This window comes from Xenopus tropicalis, chromosome 4, assembly GCF_000004195.4.
Source record: "Xenopus tropicalis strain Nigerian chromosome 4, UCB_Xtro_10.0, whole genome shotgun sequence".
Lineage (NCBI taxonomy): Eukaryota > Metazoa > Chordata > Amphibia > Anura > Pipidae > Xenopus > Xenopus tropicalis.
Window position 1 is genome coordinate 76,349,621 of NC_030680.2, and position 14,430 is coordinate 76,364,050.

A 14,430-nucleotide genomic window follows, 5' to 3' on the forward strand; every position below is an offset into this window, starting at 1 on the left:
GGTTGTGCTTACAGCCCAACATCGTGCAGGACGTTTGGCATTTGCCAGAGAACACCAAGATTGGCAAATTTGGCACTGGCACCCTGTGCTCTTCACAGATGAAAGCAGGTTCACACTGAGCACATGTGACAGACATGACAGAGTCTGGAGACACCGTGGAGAACGTTCTGCTGCTTATTTAATAAGAATATTTCATTCATTCAGATCTAGGATGTCTTATTTTTGTGTTCCCTTTATTTTTTTGAGCAGTGTATATACTAATACTATTGTGACAAAAGCAAATTGCATTTGCAAAGTTACATAGTAAAAAAGGAAACTATCCATCATGTTCAACCCTTCAGTGTGTGTTCCGGCATCTCTTCCTCCTATTAAGCAATAAATGGAAAAAAAAGTATCATGTAGGAATTCCTTACCTGAAGGCAATATCTTTTGCTATTTATAATGAATGTTGCCCTATTGATTCAATGATGGACCAGCCTGTGAGAGTGCAGGTAAGACATGGTCCCTAAATCATTATTCACAAAATTACAAACAATGATCACATGGAATGTAAGAAGGTGGTTCTTTTTACATTTTATTAAATAATATTTACAGGTGAAAAACAAAAACACACAATTAAGAAATATTACTTATAATGTATAGGATGTTTTAAAACTTGCTGCTTTATTCCTAAAAACATGCAGTTAAGTCATTAACTCAGTCATTTAAAGGAAACTGAGGGCATGATTAATTGTCACCTCATTTTAATACTGTTAGGGTAAGGGCCTGCTGTGCTACTTCCCATGGCCAATATCCCTAAGTCACTTAAGTTAAAGCATTTTGTGCACTCAAAACTTATATTCTGTTGCACACAGGGACAATGCACTGGCTCAGGATGCACGGTCCCTGATGTACACAATGGGCAGCACATGAGTATATGCAACATGAAAAAAGTAGGGCCATGTCCTAAGGATCATAGAAGGTATGTAATAGGACACAGGACACTGCTAGCAGTGGGAAGGGGCACAGAAGCCTATGCCCTAAAAAGCTAATGAGTGCATGTAGAACTGGGCCTTTACTCTTTACTTTTAAATCATTCACCCCGTGCACACATCACTAAGAAATGAAATCATGAGCATTAATTAACACTTTAGCAATGTGAAATTGTGCTCATTAGACTGGTCCTCCTTTTACTCCTGTTCTGCACAACAGTTCTGTTTCACAGTGCACTGTGCCCCATTACTCCCATTTACTATATAACAGTGCATCAAATCTTCTAATTCACTGTTACAGAAACACCTACTACTTTCCCAATACATACTGTATACTGTAAGTAAAACACAATTCTCCTCCAATCCCGTAGCCATAACCCATTTAGCCCTTGCTGTGACTGGGGGTTGCTTTAGACAGCATTCTGCCCTCATCAGTTAGGTAGTAAAGCTTGCAGCTCCTCATCAGTAAGCTGGTTTGTTTCCATGATGTGCCGAAGTTGATGGTGGTATTTCTCCAGATCCTGCATAAAGTGAGGAATCCGAATATTATCTAGCTCGGCAAACTTCTGTAGCTCATCTACATCCTCATAGGATACCTAAGAAAGAAGGCAATAAAACCCTCCTCATCAAACAACAAAGTAGAATAGTCAGGCATTACTTAGGGGCACATTTACTAATCCACGAACGTCCGAAAAGAGTCCGAATGCGTTTTTTTCGTAATGATCGGTATTTTGCGATTTTTCGTAAATTGTCGCAAGTTTTTCGTAGCCATTACGACTTGCTCGCAAATTGTCGCAACTTTTTCGTAGCCATTATGACTTGCTCGTAAATTGTCGTGACTTTTTCGTAGCCATTACTACTTGCTCGTAAATTGTAGCGACTTTTTCGTAGCCGTCGTGCCGAGTGCGAAAGTTTCGAATTCATTCAAGCTTCAGTATCGTGACTTTCCTTGGGCCAGGTTGGAGCTGCAGAGTGCCATTGAGTCCTATGGGAGGCTTCCAAAATCATGCAAAGTCGCAAAGGTTTGCCCGCCGTTTACGAGCGCTCAATACGAAAAAGTAGCGACAATATACAAGCAAGTCGTAATGGCTATGAAAAAGTTGCGACAATTTATGAGCAAGTCGTAATGGCTACGAAAAAGTTGCGACAATTTACGAAAAATTTTTCCAATCCAAGCTTGGAAATATATACTTTAAGCCAATATGTAAGTATATACTGTATATATCTTTACTTATAAAGTGCTACTTATTTATGTAGCACTGTACAGTGGAAATTAATACAACAAACAGGAAGTTATTACAATAATAGATAAATACAAAGTATGGCATTGGATACAAATAAATACAAGGTGCAGTTGCAACAAGTTTAGAAACAAGAGGATGGGGTCCCTGCACACAAAGCTTACAATCTATATGATAATACCCCTTTCTTTACCATTAGTTCAATGTATAAGGCATGTGTTTAACACACATTATATGTATTGTTTTAATTGGGAAATTTTTTTTATTTTTTTTGTTCTTTCCAGCCAACAGGACTATGATTTGGTTCTGATTCACGGTAGGCATCTTGGTGCAAAGCATTAACAATATATACAGTGCTTAATTATGCATCACTATAAATGGTTTGTAGTTATTCCACATTATGTTATTAAGTAATGTACACATTGTAACAGTAATGTACACAATGAAGCTTGGATTGACATAATGATGTCATGGTTTGTAGCACAAAGGTTTATGGGAAAGTAGAAAAAAACATGAGCAATTTAGAAATATACCTTGCGGATGTACACACATTTTTGTAATAATGTGTAAAAACACCATGTGAGATATAGCCCCTGGAAATTATAAAGTTGGGGAAAGAAAGGAATTTGTTTAAAATAAGGGCTCCTCACTTAACTAGACAGACTGTAAGGGTGATGGCACACAAGGAGACACCTTAGCATTGATGTCAGTAAGAATTGCCGGCAGTAAAACATATGAATTGCATCACCTCTGAAAGATGCTGGAGAAGGCAGTTTCAGGTGGTAATGCAATTCATGTGTTTTACCACTGGAAATTCATGCTAACGCAAATGCTAAGGTGTTTTCAGGAGATTTGTTGCTCACACAAATTTCCTACAAATGACAAATCTCCTTGTGTGCCATCAACCTCAGTGATGCTTATAATTGGAATGACAAAATAGTCATGATGAGGTAGTTTAAATCTTACTATACCTTTCCAAGGGAAGTTAACAGGCGAAAATCGATGGTATGTCGGTGCCGCAGAATGCGCAGTATTCCATCAAGATAGACTTGGTCTTTACTGAAGCAGCCTGGGGAGATTACGCAATTGTAATTATTTGTCAAATTCCTGACTCCTCTTGTTCAAAGTGAGTTTAATAAATAATACTTATGCTGAACATACTTTTTGCCTATTGACAATCACAAAATATGGGTTGTTGTTACCTAAACAGGGAAATTGAAACAACTCCATATTTAGGCCTTGCAAGGTAGAGTGTGTTCCCCCTTTTTGTGACTGGTTTGTCACAAGGAGATTCTTGTGACAATTGCACTGCAATTCTAATTATCTACATTGCAAAAACCAAATATGGAATAACTTCAGTTTTCCAGATTGCTGTGTTAAGCTCAAGATATAACAGAAACCTATAGATTTTTTTCTTTTTTTAATTATGTATTATACTGAATATAGTGACAAGCAAGATATGAAGTACCTAAAACAATAGGCAAAAAGTACATTCAGCACAAGCTGAACAACACATTGCACTCATGCTGGACAAGGGGCTGCACTGCCTTTTTTATACATAGTCTTTGGGGCTGATTTACTTACCCACGAACGGGTCGAATGGAGTCCGATTGCGTTTTTTTTGTAATGATCGGTATTTTGCGATTTTTTCGTATGTTTTGCGATTTTTTCGGATTCTTTACGAATTTTTCGTTACCAATACGATTTTTGCGTAAAAACGCGAGTTTTTCGTATCCATTACGAAAGTTGCGTAAAAAGTTGCGCATTTTTCGTAGCGTTAAAACTTACGCGAAAAGTTGCGCAAGTTTTCAAGTCGGAAAAACTCGCGTTTTTACGCAAAAATCGTATTGGTAACGAAAAATTCGTACAGAATCCGAAAAAATCGCAAAACATACGAAAAAGTCTCAAAATGTTCGTTTTCAAGTCGGAACTTTTCCAATTCGGGTCGGATTCGTGGGTTAGTAAATCAGCCCCTTTGTGTCTTGTTAATGATCTACAGTTTCAAATACAACAGCATTTAGATAGGGTACAAACATTATAATAATTAACAAGACTCAATTCTGGGGCAAAAATATTACATTAGTATTGGGGCCCAGCAGAAAAAGGATGTTTCTGAGCACCTTTGCCGTCCCAATATAAGTCTCTCTTTCTTACAGAATGCCTGCTTCACATGAACTTTTTTTCTCATGAATACATCACAGCCTGCAGTCGGCACCATTGCATTCACGAGGGGCAGACTAGGGTGGTATATGGTGAAAGACACAGTTAGGATATTTGCTTATCTGATGATTTGATATATGAGGCCTATATACATTTGGCAGCTTTGATATAGGAGTTATAGCATTGAAAATGCATTTGAGTATCAAAGTCATATCTATACTCAGTTGAATGTTTCTTGCCTGTTTGTCCAGTGTCTTTCTGTCCCCGTTTAACTCGTACACAGTATTCCCATCGAACATTGGGGTCCTGCACAAATTGCTGCAAGTCGTGGAAAAGCTCAGAGAAACTTGAGCTAGCTGCACGGCTTACAGTGTAGTAAAGAAGTGCAGCACGCCACAGGTATGGATTCTTCCGGAACAGCACACTGTGTAGGCTTGCCAGGCCTTCCTCAGTGGGATTTGCTGGCTTCAGTGAAAACCTCTTTCGCCCTTCTGAACCATGCCAAGGCTGACGTGCATCATTTACCCCACGTAAGTAATGGGTGCCTGAAAGATGACCACAACACAGTACATTTATAAATGAATATATACACTTATAAGAATAATAAATTCAATGTATAGATAAATGTAAAGTAACTTTTACTATCAAACAATGTGCATAGTGGTACATAACTTCCCCTCCTTTATATTGTGGCTGTCTGAAACTGAAAATTAATGTATGGGGACTAAATACTTATGCAACAAGCAGATCTCAGGTCTTAAGCTTGTTTGTTATTCAGAGTCTAAATAACTACATGCACCCACAAAGATTCTTACTTTATTCCATAAAAATAAATAATTAAACAGAGAAGGATAACAACACAAACATGCTTCGACTGATTAACAGTCAGCTGTCAGGCTTTGGAAACTTTAATCATATCACAACTATGAAAAACAAAGAACATCGGCATCTTCCAGCTACTTAAGTCCTGCACCCTGGCCTGCCTTTATGGACCTTGAGATTTCCCGGTGGTAACTAAGTAATCCAGTGTCAGCCCCAGGGCAAAGGCAGAAGACAATACTGTGGTAAGCAGATATATATTTAAGAGTAGGACAACAAATGCCATAAGTAGACCTTAGATACAAATATATCCACATATCCAGGTCAAGTCATTTTCCTGACAGGATGATATATATTTATTGATATGTAATATTTCAGTTAGCACAAACCTTAAAGGAGAAGGAAAGGCTAGTAAAGAGTTAATCTCAAACTGCAGGCATATCTTCAGTTGTCTCAATAGTGCTCTTAAGTCTCCCCATATTTCACCAGTTCAGAAGATCAGAAGCCAAACAGGAAGAAAAAACACTGAGCTGTCTAAAGAAAGTTCCCATATTGCCTCACTCCTGCACAGACATGCAGACCAAGTGAACATGCTCAGTTAGTAAGACTATGAGTCAGCTTCCTGCTGATTGGCTCAGATCCACATTCCTAAGGGGGGGGAGTGAGTTCTTAGCATTCTTGAGGGAGGGGGGAGCAGGAGAGAGCAGAGAGCAGAAAGCTGCGTGTCTGTGGCACAGGAATTGGCTGGATTTACATAGACCTTTCTGATAAAGCTTACTTAGTTTTTACCTTTCTTTCTCCTTTAAACATCAATCATATGTACATATAGCTGTCTACTTTTAGTGCCAAGGTAGCTGGCAGGTATATCATCTCAGCTTGTCATAATCTTGTCTTTATTTTACGTAAAACTTCAGATCTCCTCAATCCACAATCAAAGGAATAGTTAGTGAATAGGTGTTAACACATCCCAGTGAACTACAAAAACTTTACTGTATTACTGTTCTTTTTTTTTTTTTTTTAATACGAAGAAGCTACAAGTGTGAGAAATTCATCTTTATCATGCTTCAATAATATTGCGAAGTGTCTCCCAAGTAAAGTTTACAGTCAAATCATTCAACCTACAACTTACATTAATTAACAAATAATGAAGGTTAAATAATGTAACACTTAGGGGCTGATTTACTAACCCACGAATCCGACCCGAATTGGAAAAGTTCCGACTTGAAAACGAACATTTTGCAACTTTTTCGTATTTGTTGGGATTTTTTCGGCTTCTTTACGAATTTTTCATTACCAATACGATTTTTGCGTAAAAACGCGAGTTTTTCGTAGCCATTACGAAAGTTGCGTAAAATCTGGCGATTTTTCGTAGCGTTAAAACTTGCGCAAAAAGTTGCGCTTTTTTCGTAGCGTTAAAACTTACGCGAAACTTTGCACCATTTAAGTTTTAACGCTACGAAAAAGGCGCAACTTTTCGCGTAAGTTTTAACGCTACGAAAAAAGCGCAACTTTTTACGCAACTTTCGTAATGGCTACGAAAAACTCGCGTTTTTACGCAAAAATCGTATTGGTAACGAAATATTCGTAAAGAAGCCGAAAAAATCGCAAAAAATACGAAAAAAATCGCAAAATACCGATCATTACGAAAAAAACGCAATCGGACTCATTTCGACCCGTGGGTTAGTAAATGTGCCCCTTTACATCACATACACTGCTGCGAATAATACATATGATAACACTTGAGTAATTAGTACAGATATTGAACCCCTTATCCGGAAACCCATTATCCAGAAAGTTCCAAATTACGGAAAGGCCATCTCCCATAGACTCCATTATAAGCAAATAATTCTAATTTTTCAACATGATTTCTCTGTAATAATAAAACTGTACCTTGTACTTGATCCCAATTAAGATATAATTAATCCTTATTTAAGCCAAAACAATCCTATTGGGTTTAATTACTGTTTAAATTTTTTTTTTTTTAGTAGATTTAAGCTGGAGATCAGAATTACAGAAAGACCCCTTTTCTGGAATATACTTGGTCCCGAGCATTCTGGATAATGGATCAGATACCTGTATATAGAGCAAGATTCAAGAATAGGTTAGAAACAAAAGAAACAAAAGGGGAAGGTATAAGGGAAATGACTTTTTTTCTAATATGTGATAGCACCATTTGCACCCCCAGCATTTACAAAAAGTTAATGCATTAAAAGTTATTATGAAAATCTTTAGCCAATATTTGTTTGGTCTTTGAGATCACACAATGTTTTTCAATTAACATTTAACTTTGCTCTTCTGTGTACTCACTAATTGCATGGTCACCAGCAAAGTTCCCACTAAGCTGTGCTCTTGTGAATGCACAAAAATGTTGCAGCCAGCGCCCACAGTTTGCATTTATTCTGACTTAAAAGCATACAGCTTTAAAAAAAATAAACAAACAAGTTTAAAATGTGCACAGATAAGAGTTTTTGTGCACATATCCAAGAAGGAATTAGAGGGAACATTGGTAACCAGTTACTCCGAAGCTGTTCAGCCCTATGCACCAGTGGTAATAATCATCCAGCACTTTCTTATGCTGCTAAGGATGGAAGTTGTATAATTTGCAAGTGCAAACACTGATGCAAGGTGAACCCTGGATTTACTAGCATCCTGGATGTTGTGGTATCTCCTGGGTTCCCTTAGCAAGTTGTATTATTAGTTTCAACTAATGTTATTACACTAAAATGACACATTAGGGATGCTAATTTCAAACCATGTTGGTGCATTGTGCAAAATACATACTCAGTTTTGGATTGCAAAGAGATAAATGTGAAACAGTATGTGAAATACTGTACTGATAAAGTTAGATACAAATAGAATACAACAGATTCTAAATCTGCCCTAATTGTGCCTTTTAGATTACACTGTTTAATTGGCATTGTGTCTGCAAAAGCTATGCAATACACACAAAATGATTAATACGTTATTATAGCTATTACACTTTTCATCCCATATTTGTATTGACTTCATTGGTTAAACAAAAAGTACATGCATATCAAATCTCAAACATTTTTAGGGGTCATTTACAGTGCAAGAGCAATATGGGGCACAAATACATGCCCCTTAGTGATCACTTTCACACTGGAATCTGAGGTCTGGCAGCACTATGCACCTAGCACAAGATTTGAAATCCAGAGCTAGGTGGAGAGCGCAGCAACAACTGGTGCAATGTAGCCTTCTCCTTACCGCCTGATTCTCAAGCCTGCCCCTCATGCATACAGTACTGTTAAATCCATGCAGCATTGTATTGTTTGAGGGGGCACATGTATTTGCATTCTATTCTGGAGTCTCAAGCACAAAAAGAAGGGTGCTGTGGATGCAAAGTGCAAAAAAAATGTCAGCTTGGCCTCTTTTTTTTTTGCAATGTATATATAAATTAAAAAATGTATTTATAAGTTAACGTTTCAGTACTACCTAGAAAACCTTTATCAAGACATACAAAATAAACCAAAACACACTAGGAGAAAATAGATCACAAAGTCACTACCTGTGAAAGAAAAGTGCTAAAAAGAGGAGAGTTGTAAATGAAGAGAATCACAGAAGTTACCAATGCAGAGGTAGAGAAGTCATGTCAAAGTAGGTATATACAGATATAATGGATGTAGAACCCCACTGTTAATAAAACCCAACCCTCTATACAGCAGGGAGTAAGATAATGAAAAGTCTTGATAATGTGTAGCGCTGAAAAGCAACAATGGGCACCATACAATAAGGCTGTTCCCAAAAAAAAATCAAAGAATCCTGTACACAAATTTTGTGCAACCCTATGTTTGGTGCACCACACAAATGATACCTAATCTTTGGTCATTCTATTCCTCCCCCACACCAATGCATGCGGTATAGAAAAGACATGCACACACCAATTTCATGCCGAAGCATCCCCTCTAGCCAGTGCTGTCTAGCACCAAGCAGATTAATGCTGAGAGTGGGTCGGCTGTTCTCAATTGTCATAACTGCTTGAGAGAGTAAGTCTTCAGTGAGTTGTACCACCACCTAAAGGTAGCCAGAAAGAGACAGATGTTTGTATATGAGTAGGCCCACCACCTAAGATAGAGAAAAAAGAGTGAGACGTGCTAGATCTAACATATTCAATATGTTCCCACAACCTTATCAGCATTGTTTTGTGTTCTGTGCGTACCTATCTTTAGAGTTTGTGGCTCAAGAGCTCAGCTATATGCACTGCACAAGAAGGGCACAAAATTTTGTCTTTTACATTTAATACAAAATAAGCTTACAAATTAAGGCTGAAATCCATGTGCCATTAGCCTAAAGGCAAGACAAGCACAATATAAGTGTTTCTTATTGCAGCCAACAACAGGAAATATCTTGCACACAGGCATAAATAATGCACACTTATATCCTACACAAGCTTCTGGTTTCCCTACATGCACAAACAGACGCAGCATTTGCCTCTGACATAACACCTCTCTGCAGCGAATGGTGAATAGGAAATTATAGAAAAGAGCTCTCATGTTTATGGTGTTTTATGTCAAAGATATATCTTCAGGACAATATTCACATAACCTAATTTTTTAGGATTGAGAAGGAAGGCTCTGTAACATAAAGAAAGTATTAATTTAACAGAAAAGCACACTAGAACACACATTAGAATTGTAGGCTCCAGCCAGGCATATTATACTTGCACCCTGCTGACCAGATCCAGTAAAAGTCATCTTTAAAGCATATGCAGTGTTCATCTGGTGCCTTTTTGTTACGCAAAGGATACATTTACGACCAAAAACATCATCCTTACCAATGCTTACCCTGTGTAATTTCAAGATGGAAGAACAATAAATTAAACCTGAATTCTACTGTTAGGGATTTCACTATGGTACATGCCCCGCCTGTAACTATAGTATGTTAACTCTGTGTGGGCAACTATGAAACAGGTAACTAACAGGAAGCTAATCAGAGCAAGAATATTTTAAAGCACAATGTTAACCATTAGCTCAAATAGGAACAGAAGCAAAATGTGTAAATGTATGAAAATATATATATGGACTTAATTAATACATACTCTCACCCTCACACACAAAGACATAGCTAAGAAATTCGTTCTGTCTTTTACATAGTTACATTGGGTTTAAAAAAAGACCATCAAGTTTTACCCTTCCAAGTGAACCCAACACACACACAAACAAACAAACCTATACTGACCTATATATACACTCACATACATAACTATATATACCAACATCAATACTAATTGTAGATTTTAGTCTTTGCATTTTATGCAATTAGAAAAAGAAATGTGACTGATTTTAAAAACATTATTGGAAAGCAAAACTTTAGATCCAGCACAATAAAGGTAAAGTAAAGTAAAGATCTTTTCCACATGGCAAAGGGGACTAAACAACCCATCGTCTAGCCAACAGCATGTTATATTGGAAATTCTCTCACCTCTCCACTACAACCTTCCTTCTGCATGTATTTCCGGCAGCATGCCCAGATCTGGCTCTTGCTCAGAAGATTTCCGCCTGTCACAGCTTGAAAGTTTTCATAATCGCCATACTTCCTTATAACTGTGCTTAGTATCCGAACAGACTGCAAAGGTGAACAAATTTCTAATTACAATCAGGTTTTGTGAAGAGCTTGTGCAGTCCTGTAATGCTTTATGGCTTAGATTGCAATTACAGGCTTTGTAACACAACAGTATTTAGATTGCTGCTACTTACAAGTGTTGCTGCCAACTGATATGTAAGTAAGCAGTGAGCATTTAGTTGGGCATTAATGCTACAAAGTACTACAGAAAGGCCGGATTTGTGAAGAGCCAAAGCTTGATGTCAGTACATTTCTGGTTAAAGAACAATACATAAGATAAAATGAAACACAAGAAAACGCTCTTACTTGAAGTATTTGAGCCCTGAAACTTTCTTTACCTATACCATCTAAAATATACACAAGATCCAGGCACTGACACACAAATGTGCATTGAAGGGGAAACAAACTTGGGGTCCTGTGTCTTTTTTTTTTTTTGCACTTTGCACCCTGTCCACCATGATAAATGAGCCCTCAGATTTAGAGACAGTACATGCTTTGGATTATTGAAGAATAGCAGTGCATATTAAGTTGACCTGAACAATTAGTGACATCTTATTAAAACTGCATGTTAGACTGTTGGTGTATAGTTACCTGAGCAAGGAATTGGTTAGATGCCTGACTGTATTTTTCAAGAACGCTGGTGGGCATTGGTTCTTGATATTGAAATTGGGGGTTATATGTATAATTGGATGTAAAAAATTTGGTCTTTTCCTCTTCAACATTGATGGGTCGCAATGCTACAAGAAGGCAGGAACTCTTCTGAACAATCCTCTGCTCACTTCTAGTTCTGGCAATATGTGGTAAGGAACCTGAACTTCGCAGACGTCCCCGAGAGCTGCCACTGCTATTAATGGTGCAGGAACTCTCACTTCGACGCATCCAGCTGCATTGCCCTATGTATACTGGGAATCCAGCCTGCTTCTTGGTCTCACTCTGTGGAAGAATTTGTGTCTTACATTTGCTTCTGGTACCACTGGTAAAAGTAGAGGTAATACAACTAGAGCGGTGTAAGGCTTGAGACAAAGGGGGGCAGGAATATAAACGATGGCTGTTGGTCTGTGATGTTTTTTTCTTCTGTTTTGCATCATGATCTTGAATTCCAATACCTGATACCAGCACCATTTTATCTTCCACAAAAGCACATTAACCGTTTGCAAACACCTAATACAGAGAAAGAATATAAAAGAGAAAGTGTATGATACAAATATTTACAGAAACTGTATTCTTAGACAATCATTGTGCCTTATCCAAAGTGAATAACTATCGCCAAAAATCAAAATCTAAACAATATCCATATACAGGTATGGGACCTTTCTCAAGTCTTTATATAGGCGATATAAATATTCATGGTGATAAATTCAAATGTCAGATATTTTCTAGGATAAATAGGTGAGACCTGAAGAATAATCTTTGCTAACTTTTAGGCTGTAGGCCAAATTGCTTAAAAACAAAAATAAACGTTTATAAGGAGAATTCACATTAATAGAACTTTACGTGAAATAGATTTTTGAATCTATGATGAGGAAACACAAGTACCAGTGTGGCACTGATGTAAGTTCTATATTTACAGATTTCACTTTAATCTATGATGTGCCATGTATAGTCTGGCAAAAAGCAATGTGTAAAAATATAATGGGCAGCACTAAAAAGCAGACACAACATGCCTATGCCTCCTCAAGCTCATCTATACTAGCACTAGGGAACCTATGACTGCTGCCATTTGACCAGGATGCCCTTTGTGTTGTACCTATAAGCACTTAATCATATGCAACTGAATAAGGGCTGTACTAATAAATAATAATAATAAATCGGCAAAACAGGCAATTGCCTGGGACAAACTAGGCTATGGGTTCCCACCAATGTTCCCTCTAATCTGTGCGCTTGTACAGCCTGGTGCACCATCAACCTAATAACATTTGAATTAAATGTGCCTCACAAATGGCACGTGGTTTTTAATTTATAATCAAATGTTCCTAAGAATTTCTTTCATTATGCATAAAAAACAGTTTATGGGGGGAGACTCCCTTTTGGAGCGGCTCGCTTCATACATTACATACAATGAGAGGATGCATTTCCCCAAATGCCACACAACTCTACATCATGTTTATCCATGTTTGCTATTTATTAGCTTATAAGTTGAATACATGAGGATGCCATTAAGATGACACTATTATTTGATCAATGTAAGAACCCACCCATGGGACACTTGCACTGTGTATCATACGGTCCCCACACACAATCTGCAATAAATGCAATTATATCACGCTGCATACCAATATGGTGCCAGACAGGTGCTGGATTCGCACTATAGTCCTGATTTTCATAACACAACGACAGTGCCGGTTTAGTGTTCCATTACCCGCAACGCCGTTTAAACATGTACCTCCTCACAACCTGCCGGCCGCCTACTCCAGACACAAGGCTTCAGTGTCACAAATAAAATCTCGCGAGACTGTCACACCACCACAATAAACGTAGTGACGCGGCGCGCAGGGACGCTTTACGTTGTGCTGGCCAAGCGGGATATGTTTGTAATGCGTTACGCTATACTGGGGGCAGGGTGCTAGAATGTGCTTGCCAGTTCTTTCTCTGCTCACTTCACAGTGCGTACTTTCGACAACATTCATTATTTTCTGTGCTCAGTAGACGAACTTGGTGGTGTTCCTGGTCGTAGCTCTTACTTGCACCACGGGGAAAAAAAGCAAAATTACTATGTTTGCCTAGAATGTACCATTATATAACCAAGAGTACAGAATCGATTGAGGATTGTTCAAGTGCTCAGCCTGTCAGACCAGATGCATCAATCCTCCAAATGGCTATCAGCAAGCCAAAGCAGCACAGAGCAGACGAATGAGGGAGCACCTCTCGCAGGAGCTCTTTTTCAAGTCTTGAGGGAGGCCGAAACGTGTGTTCCTTTAAAAGCCTTTTTAAAGGAACAGTAACACCAAAAAATATCTATTTTAAAGAAATTAAACTATAATGTACTGCTGCAGTGGTAAAAAAAAAATGTGTGTTTGCTTGAGAAACATTACTAGAGTTTATATAAACCAGTGATCCCCAACCAGTGGCTCGTGAGTAACATGTTTCTCCCCAACCCCTTGGATGTTGCTCCCAGTGGCCTCAAAGCAGGTGTCTATTTTTGAATTTCTGGTTAGGAGGCAAGCTTTCATTGCATAAAAACCCAGTGTAATTGCCAAACAGAATCTTTTGTAGCCTCCCAGTCAACATAGGGGCTACCAAATAGCCAATTATAGTTCTTATTGGCATACCCAGAAACTTTTTTCATGCTTGTGTTGCTCTCCAAAACTTTTTTCATTTGAATGTGGCTCACGGGTATAAAAGGTTGGGGATCCCTGATATAAACCCTTGTGTGTAGCCATGGGGGCAGCCATTCAAAAGAAGAAAAGGCACAAGTTATATAGCAGCTAACAGATAAACCCTGTAGAATACAATGGTGTCTTTGTCTCTGTTATTTGCTATGTAACCTGTGCCTTTTTTCCAGCGTGAATGGCTGCCCCCATGGCTAGACAGCAGCATATTTATATAAACTATAGTAGTGTTCCTGAAGCAAACACCCGAGTTTTACCATTGCAGGGCAGTATGTGATAATTCAATTACTTTGAAACACTTTCATTTTTTGGTGTTACTGTTCCTTTAAG

General features: G+C 38.2%; 1 protein-coding gene across 1 annotated transcript; it reads right to left on the reverse strand.

Annotated features, from left to right (window-relative positions):
• Positions 1–557: 557 nt before the first annotated feature.
• Positions 558–13,219, reverse strand: kiaa0895l (KIAA0895-like). The gene is made up of 7 exons (XM_002931649.5): positions 13,045–13,219; positions 11,363–11,932; positions 10,631–10,774; positions 9,091–9,223; positions 4,612–4,917; positions 3,184–3,281; positions 558–1,567 (listed from the first exon to the last, which is right to left on the reverse strand). Exons 2-7 carry the CDS (start codon positions 11,891–11,893, stop codon positions 1,403–1,405), a joined length of 1,377 nt encoding a protein of 458 aa, XP_002931695.2. The 5' UTR covers positions 11,894–11,932; positions 13,045–13,219; the 3' UTR covers positions 558–1,402.
• Positions 13,220–14,430: the final 1,211 nt, after the last annotated feature.